We start from the raw sequence: 27,334 nt of genomic DNA, 5'->3' as shown, positions 1-27,334 counted from the left end.
GCGAACGAGCAGAGAATTCCACTCGCTGATAAGACACAAAACGCAGAGACAGCCTGAAGCAGAGTTGTTTACAAGAGCGAACGCAACGAGAGAGCGAAAGCTTCTCGAAAAGCGAATGAGAAAAGTACGTGTCATCGCTAACAAAATACCCTGCACTAAGTGGCTTACATGTAAAAGCAGTCGAATAATTGCATGCATGAGCAATATAAAGGCTTTGAATAGATATATAAATCTATATTTAATAAATGTACAATTAATTGCAGATCAAATCAACACGTAGCCAGCAGTGTCGCATAGACTTGTAAAGGAAGCTATATACCCCACAGCTTGGCGGCTGCTGGGCATGAAAAGCTCTCGTGACTAATAACGCATGCGAAAAGTGCACGCCGTCTGAGAAGTGCTCCGGATTTTGCAGCGAACGGTTGTTTTTTTGGTCGCGCGCATCGTTCCCGTCTTCGCTGTTTCGCGTATTTAATTCGTCTTATAGTTTTTCCTACACGCACCCACGCAGCAGCAGCAGCAGCAGCGGCAGAGGCAGAGGCAGAGGCAGAGCAAGTGACAGGCAGATAGAAAACCCGTGAAGCAACTACCTCAGTTAGCAGCAGAGAGTCGAAGGCGCAATGTCGAAGCCACAATCGGACGCGGATCGCAGGAAGCAGATATCGGTGCGCGGCATCGCTGAGGTGGGCAACGTAACCGAGGTGAAGAAGAACTTCAATCGCCATTTGCACTACACCCTCGTCAAGGATCGCAATGTGGCCACACTGCGCGACTATTACTTTGCGCTGGCCAACACTGTCAAGGACAACATGGTCGGACGCTGGATACGCACACAGCAGCACTATTACGAGAAGGATCCCAAGGTTAGTCAGTGTGACCAGCCCCATTTAGGAATATTGATTTTATGCGTGTGCATGTGTGTGTGTGCTGGTATTTTCCAAGAACGAAAATAAGTAAATACCTAACCCAACTTTTGTTGCGCCTTTGGCAAAAGAAAGGAAACGAGGTCAATGTTAAAAGGCTTTCAATTGGGTTTCTTCATTTTGTTCTTTTTATTTATTTTTTTTGCTATTACGACATGCATTTTGCGCTATGCGCTTTCGGCCTATATTCGTATTTGTCTCTCTCTGCAGTTGGCCAAAAGTTGTTTTTTTTTTTTTTTTATTAATTTCTCTTTTATGTTAATTTTTGTTTTCTTTCTGCTGCGCCTGCTTTATCATCTGCTCATTTATTTTGCTTTCCTTTTCTGTTGTTTTTTTTTATTTTTTTTGCTCTCTCAATTTTCGTGTCCAATTGTCTAATTGCTGGCTGCAAACTTGGCTGAAATGCATTGGGATCAATGCCAAAAACGTGTGTATGCCAGGCCAGAACGCTTTCACTGCGTCGCCTTCGGCATGGGGTGGACCAAAACTGCGTAGGCCAAAAAAGCCGGTGGCCCAGTCTTTCTCCACGAGCAGCTGACTCCAACAAGAGGGGGTTAAAATCAAAATAAAAATAGCTTTGGGTTGGCAACACACACACACACACAGCCTTAGATAAGGAGAGTGAGAAAGAGGGCGGGAATGTACAATATGTTTTTAATATGTCAAAGTAATGTTTATACCCTGTATTGATTGAGGTAGGCAAACGGGTAGATAAGAACGATTATAAGGCAGCTGGAGTTGGATAATTTATGAGATATACATTCTAATTTGAAGTAAGCTCTATTTGCAGTTAGGAAAAAATATTACTTAAATTTTCTGCACAAGAATTTAGAAGGTCAAAATTAGCTCTTGTTTAAAATAAATAATAGTTGCAGGGTATATATAATATGTTCTATATATTAACAAGCTTCGATATCACTTCTTACAGAGTATCTTAAAGCACATCATTTGCCTCAATTAATAATAATTTAGTGTCTTAGCTAGCTTTCTGCTAGTTAAGCTACATTCTCCTGCTAATAGGGCATTTACAGGGTAGCTGCTAGTCGAACACCTGAGCATATTATTGCGCCTAGAATATTTTCTGTGTTATCAAACTGAATTTGCTGGTTTAATGATCTTCTTTGGCTAGCTTTAGAGTCTATGCACTATTGTAGGCTATGTCCAGGGTATCTTATGGTCTAATACTTCCGTTTACAATTCTTTGAGTTTTCTTGGCAATCTATATATCAGCGCAGCAAGCCATAAATCGAGTTAATAAACGCTGAAAGCAGATATTAGCACGCTCCAGTAAAAGTTGAGGCATGTACATCATATATATATAGGTATCCATCAGATACACACACACACACACACACTTACACCTATACCAGTGCAATCACGTGCGGCAGGCGTGCGATTTTTGCGAATTTCTGGATGGCAACTTTGTCCTTGCCTGAATGTCAGTCAATCGGAGAGGGAAACTTTGCGTTTGTATCTTTGTATCCATGAGATACATTTGCATATGCCGCAAACAGCTGTTGAATAAATTGTGCACCCATGCGGAATTCTTTCCAAAAAAAAAACCAACAAAATTTGGTCAATTTAACTAATTTATCTAGAGTGCGATATTCGAGCAACAGCCAAAAACAATTAGAACATGAAACATAGATACATAAATGCTATTATAGGCACGGCAGACACCCAAGCACACACACACACACACACACACACACGCACAGATATAGACACATATTTTCAAGGTCAAGCAAAGGTTATTAACAAAAACGAGAGTCAGGAAAATTTTCATTTATTTCATTTTTATTTATTTTTTTCATGTATTCGTTCTAGTTTTTCGTTTTAGTTGTTGTGTAATGTGTGTGTGTGTGTGTGTGCGTGTGTGTGTGTGTATTTATTTTGGTTCCATGAAAATGCGACAACGTTGGAAACTTTCATGGTGCTCGTTTATGTTTTGTTACACTCTCATTACGCACTTACATGCTATCCATTATAACCCAACCAATTTATATATATATATATAAATATATCTATCAACTGTATTAGAAGATGTATCTAAGTATCTTTTGTCTGTGCCTAGCTACATAGCTGTGGCACAAGCTGAAACTAGTTACACTTAAAGCTAATTGAGTCCACTTCTTTTATGGTTCCTTCTTGATTCTTTGAAAGTTGCCAATTGAGGGGCTGCCTCCAATTGACGATGGGTCAAAAGGGGTAAACGAACTCTATTCAAAAACATTTCCATGAATTATATGTAAGAAAGCTTTATATGCAGCAGAGATACTAAAAGATATCTAGATATCTAGATATACTATTGTATAATAATATAATAATTTTTTCAAATTTGCTTTGGGAATTGAAAATTATAGAAATTGAATTTGTTTATAGAAACGGCATATTCAAAAACAGAAGAAGTCTAGTTTTATCTGAGGCTTTACAGGGTATCAAAACATAGATATCCTGGGTAGAGCAATATTGTAAATGTTTTTTGAAAGAGACAGAAAATAAAAGAAATATAAATTCATATATTTTCTTTTGAGAACAATTGAAGAAAACATTTAACGATCTGCAAGTTAAAGGCTTATAAGCTCTTAAGCACAAAATAAGCGCAAGAAAACAAACTTTGCTGTTAATTGAAATTTGTTTATTAACTTTCCCAAAGTACCACATCAAAAAACTCAATACTCGAACTCCAGATGTTATATATCACAACAACAAAATTATGAATATAAATAAATATTGCTGCAGTTACGTATTGTGTGTTTGGGAAATTAATTTGAGCAGCTGTTCGCAGTGCGGCTAAACATCTCGTATATATTGGGCTTGCATATCATTATTATATTTTTATTATACGACCCATGTTCGTGTTCTCATATTTGTGTACTTGGTTTTAGATTCGATTACAAGCGCAAACAGACGGCGCTTTTTGTTATCAATTTGTCTCGACCGAAAGCCGCAGAACATATGTTCAGCTCTTTTGCCGGGCCATCGAATTAATTAAGCTACTTTTCTGCGGCTGTAAACAGAGAATATAAATAATTAAAAAACACAATGGGTTATGGGACATATATATAGATATATAGATAGGGTTTATTTGTCAAGTTGGCAGGCCTTCGTCACATGCAATCGAAAATGACACATCTGTGTCTATATATATATGTATATAGTAGGTATTATCTGTGTTGCAGCCTAATCAAATCCATAAAAAAAAACCAGACTGTTCTAGTCGGGTGTGCTCAACTGATAGATACTCTGTACTCGGCTACACGCAATATTGATATTAAAAAAATAACATTTCTAAACAACTTTTTTTCTCTTTTAAATGTTTAAAACAAAATTAAAAAAATCGGTAATTATCTATTTACATGCGTTTTTTAAATCGATATTTATCGATTTTATTGCTAAAACGCGGAATGTTATCAAATTTCCTAAATATTAGTTTAAAAGTCGATGTTATCGATTAACATGCGTTTTACAAATCGATATTTCTTGATTTAGGCTAAACGCAGAAAGTTATCGAAAAGTGTTTTTTTATACCCCTTTCGGAATTTTATGAGCACAGGGTATACACAAAAAAAAAAAAAGCATCTACATCTAATACGGTAACAATTTATACTCGAAATACAAATTAGCTTTTGGCATTAGCTACCTAGAACGAGTTGAACCCTTTGAACCCCGCTGGCCATTCAGCTCGAGGCTTGCCTCAGTGTTGTGCATAGCTGATATGGGCCAGTGCTGATAAGCGGCGCATAGAACTATTCAGAGCTGGCGACAATCGATCGATGCTGTCGTCAAAACAAATCACATTAGCATTGACCAGAGATGCGCCTGCAGATAGACATAGCCAAGTGCATTCCATATGCGAATGCATAGAAACATGTTTCCAAGTGCAGCCGGAGCCGGAGCCGGAGCCGGATCATGATCCGTAATCTGGCCTGTTAGCTAAACGAAGTGTGCCCTTAGCAGTCCGTAACATTATTGCATTATCAGGGGTAGCTGATCAATCGATCGATTCAATCGAATCCCGCTGAATCGGTAAATGTAAAATTTCTATTAATAGAGCCCATAAAAACGCTGCCTCAAATTAGCAACCGTTGATAAGGCGCCAACGGGTGACCTTCTCAACAAATCGGAGTCTAACATATGGACATATAGACCGGCATTAACTAACTAGGAAATTGGAGCGTTCCAATTTCATGTACAGTTGTGCCTGGCATCAGCTAAGAGATTACCTAATGCCCCGTGATTTAGTTGAGGGAATGCCCTGCATATATAAAACGAAAACTAGTTTAGTTGCAGTTCTTATACTATGTCTGGTTTTTAATCGGACTATTCTTGAGCTTGCATCATATTCTATTTTATGCTTATAGAGTTACAGGAATGCCCTGCATGAATACCCTAATAACTATCTTAACCTAAGACAGTTGTATGATATAAAAAGTCTGCTTTATTTTATTTATTGCTTATGGGAATACCCTGCATAAGAAGGAACAACTATCTTCATTAAGAATAATTCCCTAAGTTAGTTATTAATCCTATCCAACAAGTTCTAATCTAGTTGCTATCTTAAATCGATCTATAGGTAGCATTTCTTATAAAATTTGTGTAATCCCTTTTTAGTCTAACCATATCATTAAATAGTCATAGGCTATATAATCTATATGTATATACAATCAATCTGATTATAGAAGAACCTCTATATAATATCATGATTCACTCCAGTACGCATGCGGGATCGAAGTTCTTGCTTAAACAGCAGCTTCCATAGGAATATAACCTTCTGAGCGTGCGATTTCCATCCTGAGCACTTCGTATCTAGCTTTTCTTTCTTTTTTCTCACGTGCTTTAAAAGTAAAAAAAAAAACTTTCATCTATTTTCCACCCTCTCAGGTGAAATTGATATCATGCCAACCAGAGTTGCCACCCTTTTAAAATGTTTAATATTTCGATTTGTTTACAGCGCGTCTACTACCTGTCGCTGGAGTACTACATGGGCAGATCGTTGACCAACACCATGATCAACTTGGGCATTCAGAGCGAATGCGAGGAGGCCATGTACCAGCTGGGTCTGGACATTGAGAATCTGGAGGAGATGGAGGAGGATGCCGGCCTGGGCAATGGCGGTCTGGGTCGCTTGGCCGCCTGTTTCCTCGACTCGATGGCCACGCTGGGCCTGGCTGCCTATGGCTATGGCATACGCTATGAGTACGGCATCTTCGCCCAGAAGATCCGGAACGGTGAGCAGGTGGAGGAGCCCGATGATTGGCTGCGCTTTGGCAATCCCTGGGAGAAGGCACGCCCCGAATTCATGCTGCCCATCAATTTCTATGGTCGCGTTATCGATACGCCCGAGGGCAAGAAGTGGGTGGACGCGCAGAAGGTCTATGCCATGCCCTACGACAATCCCATACCCGGCTACAACAACAACCATGTGAACACGCTGCGTCTGTGGTCCGCCAAGTCGCCCGTCGACTTCAATCTGAAGTTCTGTAAGTAATCCTGGCACCCGAATATCCACTCGACTTTGACTAATCTCTTTGCTTGCAGTCAACGATGGCGACTACATTCAGGCCGTGCTGGATCGTAATCTGGCCGAGAACATCTCGCGTGTGCTGTATCCCAACGATAACTTCTTCGAGGGCAAGGAGCTGCGTCTGAAGCAGGAGTACTTCATGTGCGCCGCCACGCTGCAGGACATCATTCGCCGGTACAAGGCCTCCAAGTTCGGGTCGCGCGAGGCGGTGCGCACGAACTTCGAACACTTCCCCGAAAAGGTGGCCATCCAGCTGAACGATACGCATCCCTCGCTGGCCATACCCGAACTGATGCGCATCCTGGTCGATGAGGAGCATCTGGAGTGGGAGAAGGCCTGGGATATTGTGGTGCGCTCCTGCGCCTACACCAATCACACGGTGCTGCCGGAGGCCCTGGAACGCTGGCCCGTCTCCATGCTGGAGTCCATACTGCCGCGTCACTTGCAGATCATCTACCACATTAACTTCCTGCACATGGAGAATGTGAAGAAGAAGTTCCCCGAGGATCTGGACCGCATGCGTCGCATGTCGCTCGTCGAGGAGGATGGCGACAAGCGCATCAATATGGCCCATCTGTCGATCGTTGGCTCCCATGCGGTCAACGGCGTGGCGGCCATACACTCGCAGATCCTGAAGGACACGCTGTTCCGCGACTTCTACGAAATGGATCCCAAGAAGTTCCAGAACAAGACGAACGGCATTACGCCACGCCGTTGGCTGCTGCTCTGCAATCCGGGCCTGTCCGATCTCATTGCCGAGAAGATCGGCGACGAGTGGCCCGTGCATTTGGATCAGCTGATCGCCCTCAAGAAGTGGGCCAAGGATCCCAACTTCCAGCGCAATGTGGCGCGCGTCAAGCAGGAGAACAAGCTGAAGCTGGCCACCATTCTGGAGAAGGAGTACGGCATCAAGGTCAATCCAGCCTCCATGTTCGACATTCAGGTGAAGCGCATCCACGAGTACAAGCGCCAGCTGCTCAACTGCCTGCACATCATCACACTGTACAATCGCATCAAGAAGGATCCGACCGCCAATTTCACGCCGCGCACCATCATGATCGGCGGCAAGGCTGCTCCGGGCTACTATGTGGCCAAGCAGATCATCAAGCTGATCTGTGCCGTTGGCAATGTGGTCAACAATGATCCCATTGTTGGCGACAAGCTGAAGGTTATCTTCCTGGAGAACTATCGCGTCACGCTCGCCGAAAAGATTATGCCCGCTGCTGACTTGTCCGAGCAGATCTCGACGGCTGGCACTGAAGCCTCCGGCACCGGCAACATGAAGTTCCAGCTTAACGGCGCCCTAACCATTGGCACTCTGGACGGCGCCAATGTTGAAATGGCCGAGGAGATGGGCATGGACAACATTTTCATCTTTGGCATGAATGTCGTTGAGGTGGAGGCACTCAAGGCTAAGGGCTACAATGCCTACGACTACTACAATGCCAATGCCGAGGTCAAGCAGGTCATCGATCAAATCCAGGGCGGTTTCTTCAGTCCCGGCAATCCGAACGAGTTCAAGAACATTGCGGACATACTGCTCAAATACGATCACTACTTCTTGTTGGCCGATTTCGATGCCTACCTCAAGGCACAGGATCTGGTATCCAAGACCTATCAGGTAAGCTGATCCATAAAAATCCTGGCTGCAAATCGATTCGGTTCGGAACGCGATCTTGAACTGAGATCTTCACCAGGTTTAAGGCCTGTTTCTGCTCGTTTCTTTTGCAGCCTTGATTGAAATCTATCTATCTATTTATCTAACCCAATTTATATTTTGCAAAACAGAACCAGGCCAAATGGCTGGAGATGTCCATCAACAATATTGCCTCCAGTGGCAAATTCTCATCGGATCGCACAATTGCCGAATATGCCCGCGAAATTTGGGGCGTTGAGCCCACCTGGGAGAAGCTGCCCGCACCGGAGGATCAGCAATAAATCAATTTTAACAATTTTTGATATTATATATTTTATTATTTGTGTGCTTTACTTTTGTTAAAGTCCCATTTTAGGAGCCAAATGCAACAACAACAAACAATTGAAAAAGAAATGAGATATGACAGAAATGAATTAAGCTAGCGCTAAGATGTAAACATCGATCGGGCTCATTGTTAAATATTAAATATCTTATTTAATAAATTTTAAACAAATCCATTTAATTTGCATAATAAAACAAAAACAAAAACACCAAAAATTGATTCCAGAAATTCAATTATAAGACAATAAGTCCGTCCGTCCGTCCGTCTGTCCGTCCGTCCGTATGTATAAACGCAAGGATCTCAGAACCTATAAGAGCTAGAGACTTGAAATTTTAGATGTAGGTCCTCCTAGTTCCCGCGCCGAACGAGTTTGTTTCCGATAATCGATAACTTACTCCGTTTTCAAGCAATCGATAAAAATCGATATCGATCTCCTGTTTTTTGGGCTATTTTGGTAAATAATAAGAGCTAGAGTCATCAAACTTGACATATAGCTTCTAAAATAGAATATATATAAGCATTTGATGTTGGAAGAAGAAAAGGGAGCTCCCGACTAGAACATCTTGTTTAATATTATGGTCATCCAAATGGCTTGGGTATGCAAAGTAAGTATATTGATTTAGAAAACAGTTAACTTAGGTGGTATCTCGCCAATCCAGGTTTATCGTGGACAAACGTCAAAGCCGTCTTCTTTGAGTAAGGCTGCACCGTCACGTAGGTATTCGGTGAGCTCTGGGGCTTCTCCTGTGTCGTGGTTGGAGGAGGTCTCTAAAGGATCTTTTCTTGAGCCTTCTGACTACACACCTCTCAGCGAGGTCTCTTGTGTGGGTTGGCGAATGCTTCGCCTCTGAGATTACTTGGCCGACATAGTCTAAAAATATCGTTTTGGAACGTGATATCTCCGCGCGGAGCTATGTCGTTTTGGAGTTATGTCGGTTTGAAACGTCATATCTCCAAGCGGAGTTATGTCGTTTTGGAGTTATGTCGTTTTGGAACGTCATATCTCCAAGCGGAGTTAGGTCGTTTTGGAACGTACTACAAACTACAAACTACAAACTACAGACTACAAACTACAAACTACAAACTACAAACTACAAACTACAAACTACAAACTACAAACTACAAACTACAAACTACAAAACGTTCTCCGCGCGGAGAACGACCTAACTCCGCGCGGATATATGACGTTCCAAAACGACATAACTCCGCGCGGAGATATGACGTTTCAAAACGACATAACTCCAAAGCGACATAACTCCGCTTGGAGATATGACGTTCCAAAACGACATAGCTCCGCGTGGAGATATGACCTTCCAAATCATCACGCTTTTTTTCAAAATAGAGGTCGGTGCGAAAATCGAAACTTTTTCGATGATCATACCCTGAACCCAACAATAATGGGTATAAGGTATATTGTATTTGTGCAAAATCCAAATGTATGTAACAGGCAGAAGGAAGATGTAGGTCCTCCTAGTGCCTGCGCAGATCAAGTTTGCTTCCGATAATCGATAACTTAGTCCGTTTCCAAGCAATCGATAAAAATCGATATCGATATCATGTTTTTTGGGCAATTTTGGTAAATATTAAGAGCTAGAGTCACCAAACTTGACATACAGCTTCTAAAATAGAATATATATATGCATTTGATGTTGGAAGAAGAGGGTTCATTGTATCCCCTAGTCGGGAGCTCTCGACTTGAGCCTCTTACTTGTTATTAGTGCTAAAGTAAATGAAGAGTAGAAGAGGGTCCAGACTATCCTCTAGTCGGGAACGTCCGACTAGAGCCTTTTACTTAATTTTCTTTTTTATGTTTTCTATGTTATGTTATGTTTGCTTACATGTATGTACATAACATATATATGTAAGGGACCTGAAGATGTTCCATATCCAATTAAAGTGTGACATCTTCTCTAAACCTGAACCCGTAGCCATGGAAACAATTTCAAAATTTTCGGTGCACATATTAAGCTGAAAAAAGTAAACGGATTTCGCTAGAGCAAAATTGACAGATAATACCGATAATACCGATAAATTCGTCAGGCGTCAAGCGAATTATGGAGGAACGTCTAAGGCTACTGAGCAAAACGCAGCCACAATCCGCAATGCCAACAAAAATACGACGAATCCGTCGCGTTTGTGTTAATATTGAGGCCAACGGCTGTCGTCCTTGCCGTTGCTTAAAGTCAATGAATTCACCGTATTATCCGGACGAAAGCGTGTACTACAATCCTTGGAATCTGGACAAAAGCAACCAATTGCAGCAGCAGATGAACTCGTCAGTCTATGCCTATGCCATGCACAATCTGTGCTCGTCCGGTATGGCAGCCGGGTCGAGATCCGGCTTGAATTACAGCGGCACACGCATGCCGGCCGGGGTAACCGTATGCAACAATTCCAGCCAGGAGGAGGCCATTGCGGAGCTCAAATATATGCTGGACACGCTGGAGCATCAGCAGCATATGACCGATATGGGAGCCTACTATAGCGCCGCTACCCAGGCGACGAATAGCCTAATAAGCCAGCCAAACTTTCACCGCTGCGTGCACCCCATCTTTCATCCACAATTTCATCAAAACTTTCGGCCAAACCTGCGGCCAAGCTGCCAGTCGAGCACCTGCTCAACTCACGCCTCAATGAATTCCGAAGGCAGCGCCCATACGGTTCTGGATAACACCCAGGACCTGGGCGAGTCGCTTACGGAAGATACAAAGGCGGAGGGTAAAGAGGCTACCGAGGACACGACTCCGCAAGGCGAACGAGATAATCAGATTAAGACGCTTACGGATCTGATACGCCAGACCATGCGCAAGCTGGACAACTACATGACGCTGCAATCCGTGCAGCAGCAGCAGCAGCAGCAACGACAGCAGCAGGCACAAGGCTCGCAGCTGAACATGAACCCGTATCTGGATCTGCCGCGGATGACACAATACATGGAATCGTCGCTGCCGATGACCCTGGTAAACAGCCTGCAGCAGCCGGCCAAGACGCGCGGCAAGCGGCTGGTCAAGGTCATGCCCGTGCAGCCGCTGGTCATCATGCCGACACAGACCGCAACCGCACCCGTTGCAACGCCAGCGCCAGCTGCTCCGGTCGAGCCGCCCGCCAAGTATCGTGTGCGTGTCCGCAGGAAACGTCTGTCCAGCGCAAAGTCCACTAGCAAGAGCCAGGTCGCCGAGAGCTGCCCGGCCAGCAGCTCCCAAGTGGGTAAGTTGCTAGATCAGCCCACTTTTGGGTTTTTCAATAAATGCCCGTTTCCTTTGTTTTCCAGAGGCGCCTGGGCAAAATATGCGCGACAGCAGCACCACCATGTGGTGTCCCAGGGATTGCTGCAAGCACTGCTGTGGCGTGGTTACGGAGAGCAGGACAAGATTACCCAAGCCACCGGAGCCAGCACCAGCACCAGCACCGGTTGCTCCGCTACCCATACCCATACAGCTGTACACGATGGGGACGCAACCGAGCCTAATCGATGGGAGCAGCTGTCCAGCACGTACGGAGCGCGTGCCTCCACCTCTGTCCAAGAAACCGTCACCAAGGCTGCAGCGGAGCAAACATGATTCCGACTATGAAGTTGGCTACCTCGAGGATAATGAACTGAACCGAAACAGGGCTAGCAAGCTTAGCTACGCATATATCGAGGAGGAGGAGGAGGAGCAGGAACAGGATCAGGGAGATGAGGAAGAGCACGAGCTGCAGCAACAGAAGCAGCAGCGCCAACGCCTCCCCCAGAAGCTGGAACCGGAACCGGAACCGGAGACGGAGACCGAGCCGGAGCCGGAGCAAAGTAGCTCGGATCACTGGTATAATAACGCAAGGTATAGTCTGGCTCAGTTGGAAAAGCAGGAGAGCTACTTTACCAATATGGAGCTGGAACGGGAGCTGGAACGGGAGCGGGAGCGGGCAGTGCAGGCATCGGGGAGCACCTGCAACAAGTTGCAGCAAACAGATTCGTGCAGCACCATGGACAACTCAACGGACAGCAGCACAACGCCAACACGTTTCATAGCCACCACGGACAAGTCGGTGTCGACCAACGACATGCAACAGGTGTTGCAGGCTGCAAAGGGTCCGCCTGTCAAGATTGTGCGCATCTGTAAGGCGTCCTCGTTGAAGTCCAGGCGCGGCAAGTCCTTGACCAAAAATAAATCCAAGGCTAGGGTTAAGTTCGATAAGGGCCAAGCGAAGCTGCATAGGGTGGAGTCCAATGTGAATCCCTTCCTGGTAGCGCCGCACGAGCAGCTGCCCAAGTATCGCATACTCAGGTCCATCAGCGAGGCACGGTCCGATGCCGGGCAGTCCGGCAAAAGGAAACGCCGCTATACGGCCGAGCAGGAGGCCCGGTATCGCCGGCTAATGGAGGAGGTCGAGAGCATAGAGAGCGAGATGGAAAGGAATATTAGCAATGAATTCAAGTGCAATCCCATGGCCAGTAATTCACGCTTGCGCTGCCATGGCGGCTCAGTTCCATCCGTTTATCCGACCGGCTGGACGCAGTGAGAAACAACAGTAGGAAAACGCAGCAGGCCATATTTGTATACGAGTTAAGTATTCGAAATTTTAACAGGGGGAGATGGATACAAATTAACTGAGCAACTATGAACAAAAATGAGCCTCAAGTGAGTGAGAATGGTCGTGGCGTTTCGGGTCGTCCGGAGGGGGGCGAAGAGAGCGACGGATGGCCGGAGGCCAGCTCGAATCCTGCGATAAAGCAGAGAGCATGTGTTTCCTGTTGCAAGAATTGCGTGGTGCATCGGCTTGATGTTGAATCTGGGCTCAGACCCGGCTCCGATCCTCAACGCACAGCTGATCAATGGGACAGAACCGACTCTGAGCTTCAACATCAGGACAATTCATGGGACAGAAACAATCGCGAACCTCAGCCAACTTACACATATGAGCCCAAATATAAACTTCTAGCTAATACGATAGATCATGACTATTTCGAGCGTCCATCCCGGCGCAGCTCAACAGTCCGAAACTATGCCGAACCGCAGGGTCAAGCTCACTATCCTCCGCCTCCGCCGCCGCCACCGCCTCCTCCGCCTCAAGCGCAGCCATGGAATGAAAACGTCCACCGTCCATGTCAGCCGCCAACCGATGCCTGCTTTGGGACTAGACTAGCAGAAGCTCAAAACGCTCCGAGTCACCAGAGACCCACCATACTGGTCATCGTCGTCAAGTAGGTAGAGCCCCAACCATATACTCGGCTGCTAACTTAACAAAGCGTGTCTATTGTTAAGTATTTCTATTTTCAGTCACCGAGTCGAACAAGTCATTTAATCTGTCCATCTTCATACTCTCGATCCCACAAATTTCAAAAAGCTTGTCTAGGTATCTTGGTATTCCAGTGCCAGCTTCTAACCCTAAGATTTCCATAAGGCTTGGACAACACTCTCAGTTGTGTTATTTAAGTAAATTAAATCTTATAAACTGGAGCTTATGATAGTATAGAATATGCTAAGTAGCTTGTTATGTTTGTCTGTCTGTTGGGATCTCTGAATACAGGAAATTTTCTGGTCGGAGCCCTTTCGACTAGACCGCGTTGCTTTGCCCTATAGCTATATTTGATGCATTCCCAATTTAGCAACAAAAATCCAGCTGGAGCCGCTTTAAAAAATGGCTATAAGCCCGTAGCTTGTCAGGTCGACTATCGGGAACCCGCCAATCAGATGAGCGTTTATCAAGATAGATGTAGCTTCAACGGAAATAATCCGAATCGCACTTGTGGCCCTGCAGAGAATCAAAATTATTGGAATTTCAAGTAAGTTTTGCCAAGGATATATTTCATAGACTTGGGTTGTTTTCACAGCGAGTTTTTATTCGGGACATTTTTACACGCGGTGGAATAAATTCATGGGTTTTCTTTTATGACTAACCGCTTTCCGATTCTAAAGAAATCAAAAAACAAATTTCATTTGTAACCCGCCTACTGCGTTCCTATTAAACTCCATTATTCACTCGCTTAATCCACAGCGCAACTTATCCATATCAGATCCAGGAACAGCGCACCCAAAATGGGTAAGTCAACAAATAGCAGCTGTAACAGACCAAACCGCTTAGCTGAATACACATTTTTATAGACTATACGATTCGGCTGGCAGGTTTGACGATGAAGAGTGCTTGTGCAGTAGGTAAGTTGGAGAGCATCCTAAGCCACATAGACTCAACGCCCACCTTGTTAGACCAAACTGCCGACGTCGGACGGGCTATGAGCAGCAAATCCCAAATGGGTAAGTTTCATGAGGGATAACGTCATGTTTAATACGTCATCTGTAATGCAATAGATCAAGGGGACAAGGTCGCAGGCTTAGCTTTGGGCAGAATACCGCAAATGGGTAAGTTCCATGAAAGACCTACGCACGTTCAATATGTCATCTGTAATCCAATAGAACATCGGGTCCAGGTTTCAGGCCTAGCTTTGGGGAGCAAGCCAGAAATGGGTGAGTTTTATGAAAGGCCAAGACAGGTTTAATATATGATCTATTATCTTGTAGATCCACGGGCCAAGATTCCTGGCTTAGCTATGAGCAGCCAGCCGCATATGGGTAAGTTCCATCTAATTGAAGTCGGACTCAACACGTCATACATATAATTCTATAGGTTAACGGAGCGAATTCGCCGGGACACCTATGATATGGAACATGAAGCCAGACAGCGTCGTGGGTCGTCCCATTCCGGCCAAGCATTTCGGTGTCCAGTTTGCTGCCCAACAAACAATGAAAGATCAAATGGACTCTATGGTAATAAAGGATCAAATCGTGGCACGGGAACGATCATTGGGCAGGGTGAACGCAGTTTTGATATTGCTGGCGGCAAGGATGAATCCTTCAGCAGCATTACCGAACGAAGTGTAACCGATCCGAGCGGAACCGATCGGAGCGTAACCGATCGGAGCGTTACCGATCGGAACGTAGCCGATCGGAGTGTAGTTGATCGGAACGTAACCGAGCAAAGCACAACCGATCAGAGCGTAGCATGTGTCTGTGATTCAAGGTGTGATTGTGACTGTGAATGTGCGCTTGGTGATCTGGCGCATACGCTCGAGAGCCTTGTGCCCAATGAGGAGTGCTTGTGCTATTTGGAGCAGCTGGAAAAGGCCAGGAAAGCGAAGGCTAAGAAGAAAAAGCAGCGAAAGTCAAAAGTCGTTTACGATCGATTCGCAAGTCCACCCTTTGTAATCGAGCCGAAGACCTTTTGCCTAGGCTGCTGCAACAGGTCCTGTTGCCATTCCTGCTATGGTCATTGCTGTAATTCCTACTATCCCTGGTGCTTGACAAGATGAGGAAAACACAAAGGGTTGCTCAGCTGATGTGTAGCCCATGTGAAAACTGCTCGAATATGAAATTCAACCACAACACCACAAATAAAGTTATAGATCCTACCCCGAAACATAATAGGAACGGAAAACTGTGTCAATACTTGTCAAAATACGGGGCTTTTTATTTATAGAAATTGTTTTCTTAACACCTTGACGCACTGACAATGTAACTGAGCCTAAAGCTAAACCGATGGCAATTAGCTTAAAATGGCGGGATTACGCAAAAAGAGACGTACCACGAAGCAGGCCCTGCTGCGCCGGGCTGTCATTAAGGCGGGTCGCATTGCGAACGATACTGTAGATAGGTCTGCGCTGTATGATGTGCCCCAAACCAGATCCAGTCCCCAGGCCAAGGCCATAACTGTGCTGCCTTCCTTTAACAAGGATGCGCAAATGGTGCATATCATGCAGCGCAGCCTATCCAACAACTCGGGCTCCAGCTGGGAGCCGAGGGGTGCGCAGCGAATAACAAGAATCATGCCCAACAAGACTGAGGCTAAGCTGCAACATATTTTCCTCGAAACGCCCTTCAGGTCGGCTGAGCAACGCAAGGAGGCGGACAATGGGGCAGCAAAGAAATCGGGCCTCAAGAAACCAAATACCAACGGTAAGACCTACGCTAGAGCAGCTCCCTTCATGAGTAAACCATGTCGTTTTACAGATAACAGATCAGGAGTTAGCTTGAAAGCGTTTGAGCCTTCGAAGGGCTCCAAGGGCTCACGAGCTAGCTCCTTGGGCTATCCTTCTAGTTGGAATTTGGAAGTGCCCGGCGAGGACGAAGTGTCTGCAGTGGTTGCCAATGAGCTCAGCCTAAGCGAAATAGTCAATTGCGAAGTACTCAATCGTACTATCTACGATCACCGGCTGAACGCCCCGGTTACCCTACGTCGACCCACCAAAATTGACAATGCCGTGCAGTGTGTGCTTCCGCACATGCCAAAGACCGCAACACTGCGACGTAAGAAAGCGGCCGGGGTCCAAACCCAGACAACTACCAAGCGTAGGCTGTTAACCCCAAAGCCAATGCAATACAAGATACCACGACTGCAAAGGATCAGGTCCAGAATGTTTCCGATTGGCACTAGGCGCAGCATTTCTCCGACGGGCATTATCCGTATCGACAAGCTGCTTGGTGTCACCCCCAAAGGAATGCGGCCCCGTGTGTACAGTGGCAAAGCGGACTTAAATTCGGAAAGCATTTCGAACAATGTTGGTAAAAATCCCAGGAATCCCAAAAATCCTAAAAATCCCCGGCGACCGACAGCGCCAGGCTCCAGCAATGACGAGGAGCGCGGAACGAAAAAGTTGGATGTTGCCAAGGATAACAACTATGGCGGTTACACACCATCGGATTGCAGCTGCGACATTAAAAGCAATGAAAGCCTTGACAAGCAAAATAAATTAACGGCAGCCCCTAAAGAATCCTCAGAGCATTACAATCGCATCGATAAGATAAGTCAACCGCCCAACGGAAAGGATCGGAGAAACCAAAAACCCGAATCCAGTTCGGCTGAGTGTAAATGCAATGGCCAACCAGGCACCCAGTTGAAGACCCATCAAGCCACTTGCACTAAAGTAAAGTGCCCCAATAAGAGCTGGGATTCAAGAATGGCCAATGAGCAGGCAATAAAGGAAGCAGGAAACAAATCGGGCACGTCGGGCACCTCGAGCACTATGCATTATTGTTACTGTAGTCAAAAAAAGTCCAGTGCCAAGAACGTGGTCTTCGAGAGTCAAGGGTCGAACGACACGGAGCAGACACAGAGCAGTTCCAGTGAACAAAGGTTTGCCAAACCCGGATCGGACACGAAACTGCCTAAGGCCTCTGGCCAGTGTCAGTGTCCCAAGTGCTCCAATGCCGTGACACAGACGCCAATAAGAGGACAGAATGGACAAATTGCGACAAAAACCAGAGTGCATAGTAAAAACAATTCCGACGAATGCATCTGCGTATGCTCGAGTTGCATCGCAAAGGGCATGGGACCTGCGCAGAACTTCAAGGAAACAAGCGATGTGTGCGACTGCAATCCTAAGGCAAAATCTAAAAGTCAACCACCGAACGCAGCCAGGGAAATGGATCGTAGTGCAAAACAGAGCTCGAGAGAAACGAGAGTTCAGAGACCTGGCCGAGGAACAATGCAGAGCCCCAGAGAGGCAAATCCTTCAGGTCCTGAGAGGAGAATGACGGTGAGCTCAAGAGAACCAAGAGCTCAAAGTCCTGTTCCAGAAGTGTACCCACGAAGTACTATCGCCCGCCCAAAGAGCAGACAGGAGGCCGTGCAGCAGGTTAGATGCCAATGCCCAAAAGCTAAAGTTGTACAGGCACTGCATGAATTCAACGAATATTGCACCTACAAATGTCCTAATTGTTCAAATAGAGTTCAACAACCTACCATAAATACAGCCATGTATGCCAGAGAAGGGATGTACGGTATGAGCCCATGTCAATGTCCTGGCTGCAGAATGCTTCGAAATTCAGGCAGTCCGATGTTACGCTCATCAAACCCTCATAGTGGCCGAGACAGTCCAACCAGAAACCCAATGAGCGATTCGAGGAGGCAGAATTACAATGGCAAAAGGCATCATGACCCGAAGAAATCATCATCAAGCAGTGACGATTCATCCAATGAATCCATTGAAAGAATTCCGCCAGCTGTTTCCATAAGCTCAAACCAGGACAGGGTTAACAAGAGGGTACAATGCGATTGTAAGTGCCCCAACTGCGGCATTAACATCAATGATTTCTCCCGGGATGACAGAAATAATAGCGAAATAGACCAGAATCCAAATGATCTATATAATCAAACTCATCCCAGGCCAGATGCTGCGACAAGGGAAGCTAGGAACGCACAGGAGATGGGAGCTAATTTATATGGATCGAATAGGTATGGAGCCAATAGCCAAGGCAGCCAGGAAGACGGCGATCGGGAGTGCAAAATCTGTAATACCATAATGGCTAAGAAAAAATACGGTATGGCATCGAAAATCAAATTCGATATAGAATCGGACAACAAATACGGTATGGATCCAGAGCAAAAATACGATATGGATCCAAAACACAAATACGATGTGGATCGGGAGCACAAATACGATATGGATCCAGAGCAAAAATACGATATGGAATCGGACAACAAATACGTTATGGATCCAGAGCAAAAATACGATATGGATCCAAAGCACAAATACGATGTGGATCGGGAGCACAAATACGATATGGATCCAGAGCAAAAATACGATATGGATCCAAAGCACAAATACGATATGGATCGAGAGCACAAGTACGATATGGATCGAGAGCACAAATACGATATGAATCGAGAGCACAAAAACGTTAAGGATCGGGAGCAAAAATACGATATGGAAGCGAAAAGCAAGCACGATGCGAATTCAATTCGGAATCGGAGGCCACATTGCAACTTGGAGACGTGCAATAAAAAGTGTAACAAGTGTAAAATAACACCGGCAAAAACCAAAACGGGCGATGCCATGGTTAATCTTGTTGTGGACGATAAATGTAATGTGAATCAAATCATTCAAATCTTGCAGGAGACAGTTTTACAGCTGGAGGGACAAAAGAAACTGCTCAGTCAGTCCGTGGACAATGCGGTTGTCACCCAAAATGAGAATATTAACAATGTTCAGAAGAATTATGCAAATGGCACTTTGACCTCCTTGAATCCCAACTTTATGCCAGAACCTTATTGCGACAAAAGAAACTGTCCAGTCTATATGTCGGAATCTCCGGATCAGGAGCAACTATATAAGCCGACGGCCTATAACACATATCCAGAATACAATCCAATTCAACAGCGAAAAGTTCAGATAGAAGGTAGTCCCCAAGCGACGCGAAGAAACAGAAATCATGCTGCTTACCAAAACCAATCCAGCTTGGAGTATCGGCCAACAGATGCGTTTGAGCCCCATCTGCCTAATCAAAATTATGATAGATTTTTAGATATGGATCCGAATGCTCCCCAAGATGGTGGCCTGCGCAGTCGCAGCGGCAGCGCGAATCCCTTGAAGGAATACGCCAAGATAAGCTCGTTGCCGCGTGAAATACTCCAAAAGATCAATCCTACAAAATCATTCATAGATATGTTTCATATGGCCATGGCCTTAAAAAACAATAAAGGCATCTTCCACAATCCTAATGCACATGCCTCCATCTACGGGCAAATGCCCAAGGAACAAGAGTTCTTGGACTATGCACAGTATGAAAGCAACATATCAGCTGCTGCTAAAAGAAAGCAAGCGGCTGGCAAACAGCTCGCTAGAGATCCATCAGCGCGAGATCTACGATTCTATCTACAAAATCCACCATCAGTGGAACACATTAACAAAAACTCTCCAGGACACAGCAGTTCGAAATATCCTACAAGCAAATATCTAAAGCAAAACTTTAAATTTTCCTCCCATACAGGAATTGGCGAAAGAAGTAATAGTCCGCCACGGCTGCAGGGACAATCGGAGCATGAACACCGACACCACAGACCGCAAAGAGATGAGTCTCATTTTTTTCGTAAAGATAACAACGAAAGCATAACCAAAAGTCAAATTGCAGAACAACATAATCGAGAGGAACTAGTCCGGCGACAACCAATGGTGTGCTCTGGCATCTATGATAAATCGAAAAATCCATATTTTAGGCGAGAACTGGCTCAGAGAGATTTATTTCGAAAGCACAGACATCGTAACGCTGGTTCGGAATACACAGAATTACGTGAAGAAATTCCATGTCAAGCACAAGTTCCAAATATAATAAAGGAAAACCCATTTCTTCAGAAACGGGAAAGTTCTTGTATTGTGCCGCCGTGTGAATTCCGGACACGTCAACTTCAAGATATGCATTCTTGCGGCTTGGAGTTCTGTAGAAAATGTTCCAAGAATTCCAAGGTGTTGATCCACAGAAAACCATGTTCCGACAAAGAATTTAAATATTGCAGTGAATTCTGTTGCATGGAAAAACCCAAGAGACGCGATCTGCAAAAAATGCAACCCGCTCTGCCTGTCTACGGGCATTCGAAATCGCAAAGTAGCTTCGCCTCTGGTAGATCTAGGCATCGAAGAAAAATGGCATCCCTACCCAAGCGGAAGATAAGTTATCTAAAATTGGAAGATTTCTCATCCAAGAACTTGGAGTCCAAGCACTCGCAATCATCCGTTGTCAATGCCTTCCGTAAAAAATTACAGGATTTAAAAGAAAATTCTTTGCAAAAAAAGAACTCAAATTTGGTCCAAAAATATACACCAATATATAAAGTTGATCTGCTCGGAAACAGTTTAGATCCATCTAAATCATTACCATCCAAATCAAGATGCTTATATAATTGCAAAAGTTCCGAAATTCAAAATAAAGAGAATACGGCCGATTTGAGAGCAAAGAAATCGAAATCGAAAAGCAATCAATCATTTTCACAAGAACCAAATGGAGAGAAGAAAGTAAAAGAAGCGCCAGATCTTTCGGAAGCGAAGAAATCGGAAATGAAAGGCAATCTTTATTTGAGCAGAAGAAAAACTGGTGCGAAGCGAGAAACTGAAGGATCGGATTCAGACTTTAAGAAATTTGTAGCAAGAAAAAGCCCATTTCCAGCCAAAGGACGGGCAGGTGCAAAGGCAGAAAGCGATTTTTCAAATCATTCGGCATCAAAGAGAATCAAATCAAAAACCAGCTTAATACCGACCAGAAAACGGGCGGGTGAAAAGAAAGAAAGCGAAGAATCCCTTCTTTCAGCTTCGAAGAGTCAATCAGGAAGCACCCTGCTTCTGGCCTCAAGACGGGCAGGTGAAGGGGCAGAAAGCGAAGAATCAGATCATTTTGAAAGAAATCAATCTCTAATCTCAATTGGTAAACGGCGTACAAGTGAAAAGAGAGCGAAAGAGATTTCGTACAGCGAGGAGAGCAAAAACTCAAATTCAATATCGTTCGGTTTATATTCTTACCTAAATAAAACAAAAAAGGGAAGAAAAGTACCTGTGGAAATGCCAGAAATAACTATTGCCAATGATGCTCAACTAGAGTCCACATACAGGACGAAATTGCAAGGTGTGCTCGCCCTCGGCAATAGAACAAAGAAGGAGAGGAAGGCCGTAACGATACCCCCTGAAAAGCCAGTGAATAAAGTAGTATCTGCGTCAAGTGGATTTTCTAGTTTCAAGCATCGCAAGTCACTTCGCAATGCGCACAAAGAACAAAGCGATTGCGATGATGTGAAGGTACTCTACGATTCCAGCTATAAATTTTCCAAGCACAGTTACGGAGACGGCGATTCAAACGACGAGTGTGAAACAGATTTTAAGAGACAAGCCCTGTTCAAAACGCAGCCAAGTGCAAGTCAAAATGATTTCTTCTGCATGCTGAAAGCTCGAGATAAATATATGGGGTGCCACAAATATTCAAATTAATTGGCAAACTGCGCATTAAAGCAGCATCAAAATTTTAGGAATACGTTATTTCAGTTATTTCAATAAAAAAAAAAACAAGGTGACAACAACAACAATTGTTGATGGCTTATTAACACATTTTTCAACACTTACCGAAACACTTAACCGAAAACACCCTGTGGCGATAGTATGTGGCGGTCAGTCGACTTAATATATCGATAGGTCTGCACAACATCAACAATTGGGCCTCGTAATTGTTGGAAAATGTTAAATTTTTTAAATAAAACCCGACAATTGCTCTATCCGAATGTGCGCAATCTGTCGCATACTCTCACAGCCTGCCAGAGCAATGTGACCGCCGAGTCCACAACGGCGGCAAGCAATAATGCGGCCAGTCCGAAGCCGGCGCTAATATTGCCACAGAACTATGGCGAATATGCGCCCGTAAATCGAAATGCCGCACGGCAGGCGTGGATTGAAAATGTTGATGCGGTGCCAGAGCGTAAAGTGGGGCTTATGGAACTGCATCCGGATGTCTTTGCCGCGCAGCCGCGTGTCGACATCATTCAGGAGAACATTGAGTGGCAGCGCAAATATCGTTATGTAAGCATGGCCCACACCAAGACACGCGCCGAGGTGCGCGGCGGCGGTCGCAAGCCCTGGCCGCAAAAGGGCATGGGCCGTGCTCGACATGGTTCCATACGATCACCACTGTTCAAGGGCGGCGGCGTCATACACGGCCCGCGATCCCCCACCAGCCACTTCTATATGCTGCCCTTCTTCAAGCGGGTGCTGGGCCTCACATCGACGCTGAGCGTTAAGCTGGCGCAGGACGATTTGCACATCATTGAGAACGTTGAGATACCGACACGTGATGCACAGTTCATCAAGGATCTGATACAAGAGCGAAACTGGGGACCATCAGTGCTCATTATTGACAAGTAGGTTGTGGGCTTTAAGCATATTTCTCCAAGTGTTTAATTGAAGCAATTTCCTTCAGGCAAGATATCTTTCCGGAAAACATTTGTTACGCTACCGACACGTTGGGCTATGTGAATCTGATGCCCGCCTTCGGTTTGAATGTCTACTCCATGCTGAAGCACGACACCTTGGTGCTGACTGTTGATGCCGTCAAGCATTTGGAGGAGCGTTTGCTTTTCCAGCTGCATCGCAACGATGCGGCCAGTAAGGGCGCCAAATTCAAGCTGGATCAAGTTTAAATAAGTTTCCTTTTTGTTTTATTGTATACACTGCTCCAAATGCAATCCTTATCCAGTTTGATGACTATTGCTTAACTTGTTGTACTGCCTGCGAGCTACCTCTAAATACTGTGTGCAGTGGATCTTTGTCCTTCTCTGATAACAACACCTCGCATGTGCCTTGCAAGCGCTCCTCTAGTATGGGCTTAAATTCGCGCAGGAAGCCTCGTTCCGAGTTGCTGTGGTTACAAAGTAGCACCGTGGTGCCATTGTGATTAAACTCCAGCAATTCGTGATGTGACATCTCGCCAGTTATCATAAGATCTGCCTGCACGCCCCTTAACAATGAGCTGCCGGCGCCGGCGCAGATGCCGACAGTCTTCACAAAAGTCTTCGAATGATGCCCGACGGCAAAGGCCACGTGCACGCTATTCTCAATGTGGTCCTGCAGAGCATGCACCAGCTGCGAAATGGGCATGTTGGTCTCTATCAAACGCCCCGAACCAGTGCCCGGCTCCGCACCTGGTTCTGGAATCAAGGGCTTAATACCCTGAATGTCTACGGCCTTGGCCAGCCAATCGTTCACCCCGCCCGGCACCTTGTCCCAGGCAGTGTGCGGCGAATACAGTGCCACAGAGTTAACCAAACACGTGGCCACAATTCGCTCCTTCCAGTTGGCCATGGTGATGCGTGTGAGCGCCTTGAAAATTGGTGGGTGATAGCTGATAATCAGATCCGCCTTCTTTTCCAGAGCTTCGCTCATCACCGGCTCGGTGAGATCATTGGTCAGCAGTATTCGCTCAATGTGTTTCTGTAAATACTCCCTATGTATATCAAAGTATATTTAAATTGCATAGTTTTAAAGCATACATCTTTGCTTGGCTCGATCAAGAGGCCCACGTTGTCCCATTTCTCGGCCAGGGCTGCGGGCGCAAAGCTCTCCAGCTGTTTGACCACTTGGTCAAGTTTCTGTCCACATAAGGTTCCCATGCTCCTTCTCACACTGCCCACACAACGTAACATTCAAAACCAAACTTGTATATATATATTAACACATTAATTTCATCTGCAGCTGCATTTCTTTTGACATTCAGTGCTGGACAACGTCTGTGGAAGTTTCGTATGCATTTCCCAGCACAGCTTGATTCGGCGCGTGTTTGAATAATTATATATTACACGTTATTACAAATCAGCCAAAATTACACGATTTAATGCTTTATTTAACTGTAATACATATTGTTTTATAGTCTAGCTGGGGAAATATAGTCCACATGTGGGTAAATGGAGATAGAGAGACAGAGAGCGAGAGAAAATCAAGAAACAACTTTAAAGAATGCGCGAGGAAATAAACGAAAAGTGATGAAAATCGTTAAAAAAAATTAAGGAAAAATAAAGAGCAGAAGAAAAGAAGGAGAGGTAGAGAAAACTAAGAAAAACTCTTAAAGAGAGAGAGAGAGAGTTAAAAAGTTAGATAGAGAGAAGACTGCGAGAGAAATGAAGAAGAACCTTTAAGAGAGAGTGAGAGAATAGTGGAAAGAGAGTAATAGACAGAGAACAGAAAAAGAGTAATAGAGAGAGAGAGAGAGACAGAAGGAGAGATAGAAGAGAGCGAGAGAAAAATGTGCAAAAAACCTTGTAAAGAGTCCGAGAGAATATAGGAAAAATATAAAGAGCGAGAGAATAAAGAAGAGAAATTAATCGACAAAGTGAAACGAAAAAAAATGCATTGAGAGAGAGGTAAAAGAGAATGACAGAAAATTAAAATCCAAACATCAAAAAACGTGCGAGAGAATTAAAAGAGAAAGAGATTAAACGTTAGGGAGTGAGAGACTGATACAGAGTAAGGGAAAGAGAGTGACAGAGCAGGAGAAGGAAAGTAAAATTAGCGAGTTTTAAAGAAAAGTGAGCGAGAGTAAAATGCTTTGAGAAGTAAGCGAGATTAAGAGCGTAAAAGCTAGAGAGAGAGAGAGAGTGAGCCTGCAATATTGAACAAACTGAGATAGAGAGAGCGAGATTGTACTATTTAAAACAATTTACAATAGAGCAAACGGTTATAATAACTAAGACTTAATGGGAAAGATGACTTAAGAGAGAGTGTGAAAGAATATAAGAGAAGAAGATTTGTAAAGAGAAGATGAGAAACTATTGGATTGCAGCCAAAGGAAGAAATCTCAATCTCGCGTTAGAGAGCGGGAGGAGAGTCATCGAGGGAGAGTCATCGTGAGAAGCGAGGGATAGAGAGTGAAAGAGAAAGAGAGAGAAAAGTGAGAGATAGAGTAGAGGGGAGTCTGTGACGTGACAAAAGAGTGCGAAAAATAGGGTGCTAATGGTCCACGACGGTTAGACGTTAATTCTTTTTTAAATGTTAAATAAATCATTTAAAAATAACGGCAGCCCTCCTCTGCGCTTCTCAAAAGTTCAAGTGGGGTCTGTCCATTTGGATGTAATTTCAGTGATTGTTTTTTGTGTGTGATTAACAGAGTTTACAAACTGAAACTTTATTGTGAATTAAAAATGTTGAAGTCACAATTTGAATATAACAGCCGCCCTTCTCTGCGATTCTCAATAATGATAGTAAACCGTACATATTGTACGTAGTTGCTGTGATGTGCTTATATTTATTTAAAAGACTACTAAGTGCAATATGAATTAAAAGTGTTATTGTAATAAATAATGCTAGAGCGAAAGTCAGGCATACATATACTCCAGCTGAAACGAAGCAGAATGAAAAAATGGTGAGCAGAAATTTTATAGCATTCAATATATCATTAGTAAATATGTTAGATTAAAAATGTAAGTTGTCCCGGAATTGATTGTGTAATTATAATTTACTTCCGACAGACACGAAGTCTATTTACTTGCCAAAGTTCGACGTAAACGATGCAGGTCAAGCACGTCACATTTGTAAAGCACACTGCGTTGTTGTAAATGTTTTGCATACAAGCTTTGAGGTCCATAGTTCCGAAGCCCCAAAGAAAGTTTCTGAAAACATTATTTTTTAATATCAATCTCTTAATGTGCACACGCGGGAATTTCCCCAGGCCGAACGCTTATATTTAAGTTATGTTGTCTTTTCTTCGGCAATCTAAGCTTTTCGAAAATTGAAGCTACCTTTTGTTATTTTAAAATATAAGCTTAATTATCGACATCATATATATATATATATATATATATAAACATCGCAAAAATATATTTTTGCCTGGTAATATCAAAAATTGATTCTTAGTATTGCCACATTATCGATATATGTATGTATATCCAAATTATATTAAATTCCAGGTACTTGGGTTTTGCAAGACTTTTTCACTTCCGATCCCGCATTCCCCGAGGCATATTTGAAGCACTTAAGTGACGGTTTTGAAATTTTTGTGAACTTGCAACTTATTGATGAAAATCCCAAATGACGAATAACAAAGCAGATAAGAAAGAAGCAAACGGCAAAGCAAGCGAGAATAGCCCCAAGTAATTTTTAGACAGCGTGTAAATCACACGCTTGGCCCGCTAGAGATCGATGTCCTTTGCATTCCAGTTGTGTGACCGTATTTTCCCAAAAATGATTAGTAATACCAGACTAAGCATATTTCTTCTGTGTACACAATTGCTTGCTTTGCCGTTTCATTCGTTCCAGGAGTTGTTTGCTGACTTCTGCTGCAACAGCTGTCAGTTTGTGTTCCTTTTACTGCTGCAACAGCTGCTGCCATTTTTGGTATATTCTCTGCTTGCATCTTCGTCCAGGCGTCGCGCAGTTCATTCGAGTTTCGGACACGAAGCGTTGCACACGTTTCTACGACGCAAAGAAAATTCTAACATATGGTATTGTTATTGTTGTTTTTTGTTTTTAATAACTGGTATTGTTGTTGTTGTTATTGTTGCTGCTGCTGTTAAGTGCTTCCGCATTTAAACTTGAGCTTGAGTCGACGACGTTGCGCGCCCTTTGGCGAAAGCTGTTTACGCTCATTGATCTGGCAACGCTGTTTGGTTTCCCCCACCTACCGAAGCTTTGC

At 44.3% G+C, this 27,334-nt stretch overlaps 5 protein-coding genes across 8 annotated transcripts; 4 read left to right on the top strand and 1 right to left on the bottom strand.

Moving 5' to 3' along the window:
* Positions 1–412: 412 nt before the first annotated feature.
* Positions 413–8,604, top strand: LOC115758422 (glycogen phosphorylase). The gene is made up of 4 exons (XM_030699073.1): positions 413–863; positions 5,878–6,406; positions 6,465–8,071; positions 8,239–8,604. Exons 1-4 carry the CDS (start codon positions 621–623, stop codon positions 8,386–8,388), a joined length of 2,529 nt encoding a protein of 842 aa, XP_030554933.1. The 5' UTR covers positions 413–620; the 3' UTR covers positions 8,389–8,604.
* A 1,727-nt stretch (positions 8,605–10,331) lies between these two features.
* Positions 10,332–15,816, top strand: LOC115759331. 4 transcript variants are annotated; one of them, XM_030700245.1, is made up of 10 exons: positions 12,861–12,938; positions 12,997–13,611; positions 14,017–14,193; positions 14,406–14,450; positions 14,513–14,563; positions 14,615–14,662; positions 14,717–14,767; positions 14,822–14,872; positions 14,927–14,977; positions 15,033–15,816. In XM_030700245.1, the coding sequence occupies exons 2-10, from the start codon at positions 13,028–13,030 to the stop codon at positions 15,712–15,714; spliced, it is 1,740 nt and encodes a 579-aa protein (XP_030556105.1). In that variant the 5' UTR covers positions 12,861–12,938; positions 12,997–13,027; the 3' UTR covers positions 15,715–15,816. The 4 variants fall into 4 exon arrangements, with proteins under 4 accessions (XP_030556104.1, XP_030556102.1, XP_030556105.1 ...); XM_030700246.1 differs by lacking the exon at positions 12,861–12,938 and having other exon boundaries at positions 12,946–13,611; positions 14,513–14,559; positions 15,033–15,112; XM_030700244.1 differs by lacking the exons at positions 14,017–14,193; positions 14,406–14,450; positions 14,513–14,563; ... (3 more) ...; positions 14,927–14,977; positions 15,033–15,816 and adding an exon at positions 10,332–11,636 and having other exon boundaries at positions 11,701–12,938; positions 12,997–13,076.
* Positions 15,817–15,882: 66 nt separating this feature from the next.
* LOC115759330 lies at positions 15,883–22,227 on the top strand. Its single transcript, XM_030700241.1, has 2 exons — positions 15,883–16,357; positions 16,412–22,227. The coding sequence occupies exons 1-2, from the start codon at positions 15,958–15,960 to the stop codon at positions 22,150–22,152; spliced, it is 6,141 nt and encodes a 2,046-aa protein (XP_030556101.1). The 5' UTR covers positions 15,883–15,957; the 3' UTR covers positions 22,153–22,227.
* Positions 22,228–22,344: 117 nt separating this feature from the next.
* Positions 22,345–23,409, top strand: LOC115758948 (39S ribosomal protein L4, mitochondrial). The gene is made up of 2 exons (XM_030699748.1): positions 22,345–23,072; positions 23,132–23,409. The coding sequence occupies exons 1-2, from the start codon at positions 22,396–22,398 to the stop codon at positions 23,349–23,351; spliced, it is 897 nt and encodes a 298-aa protein (XP_030555608.1). The 5' UTR covers positions 22,345–22,395; the 3' UTR covers positions 23,352–23,409.
* LOC115758950 (NIF3-like protein 1) lies at positions 23,351–24,413 on the bottom strand. The gene is made up of 2 exons (XM_030699749.1): positions 24,201–24,413; positions 23,351–24,141 (listed from the first exon to the last, which is right to left on the bottom strand). Exons 1-2 carry the CDS (start codon positions 24,351–24,353, stop codon positions 23,416–23,418), a joined length of 879 nt encoding a protein of 292 aa, XP_030555609.1. The 5' UTR covers positions 24,354–24,413; the 3' UTR covers positions 23,351–23,415.
* Positions 24,414–27,334: the final 2,921 nt, after the last annotated feature.

This window comes from Drosophila novamexicana, unplaced genomic scaffold (genome assembly GCF_003285875.2).
Source record: "Drosophila novamexicana strain 15010-1031.04,08,12 unplaced genomic scaffold, DnovRS2.1 tig00000193-arrow-pilon, whole genome shotgun sequence".
Taxonomy (NCBI): Eukaryota; Metazoa; Arthropoda; class Insecta; order Diptera; family Drosophilidae; genus Drosophila; species Drosophila novamexicana.
Note: the sequence above shows the minus strand (reverse complement) of the source record. Positions and strands in the feature narration are given on the sequence as shown.

Bases quoted from the DNA above. Each gene is read 5' to 3' on its own strand.
- LOC115759330 (XM_030700241.1), top strand. From the start codon at position 15,958: ATGGCGGGATTACGCAAAAAGAGACGTACCACGAAGCAGGCCCTGCTG. The intron at 16,358-16,411 runs GTAAGACCTACG...GTCGTTTTACAG, and splicing joins CAAGAAACCAAATACCAACG to ATAACAGATCAGGAGTTAGC.
- LOC115758422 (XM_030699073.1), top strand. From the start codon at position 621: ATGTCGAAGCCACAATCGGACGCGGATCGCAGGAAGCAGATATCGGTG. The intron at 864-5,877 runs GTTAGTCAGTGT...ATTTGTTTACAG, and splicing joins ATTACGAGAAGGATCCCAAG to CGCGTCTACTACCTGTCGCT. The intron at 8,072-8,238 runs GTAAGCTGATCC...TTTGCAAAACAG, and splicing joins TGGTATCCAAGACCTATCAG to AACCAGGCCAAATGGCTGGA.
- LOC115758950 (XM_030699749.1), bottom strand. From the start codon at position 24,353: ATGTTACGTTGTGTGGGCAGTGTGAGAAGGAGCATGGGAACCTTATGT. The intron at 24,142-24,200 runs GTATGCTTTAAA...GAGTATTTACAG, and splicing joins TGATCGAGCCAAGCAAAGAT to AAACACATTGAGCGAATACT.
- LOC115758948 (XM_030699748.1), top strand. From the start codon at position 22,396: ATGTTAAATTTTTTAAATAAAACCCGACAATTGCTCTATCCGAATGTG. The intron at 23,073-23,131 runs GTAGGTTGTGGG...AATTTCCTTCAG, and splicing joins TCAGTGCTCATTATTGACAA to GCAAGATATCTTTCCGGAAA.
- LOC115759331 (XM_030700244.1), top strand. From the start codon at position 10,484: ATGGAGGAACGTCTAAGGCTACTGAGCAAAACGCAGCCACAATCCGCA. The intron at 11,637-11,700 runs GTAAGTTGCTAG...TTTGTTTTCCAG, and splicing joins GGCCAGCAGCTCCCAAGTGG to AGGCGCCTGGGCAAAATATG.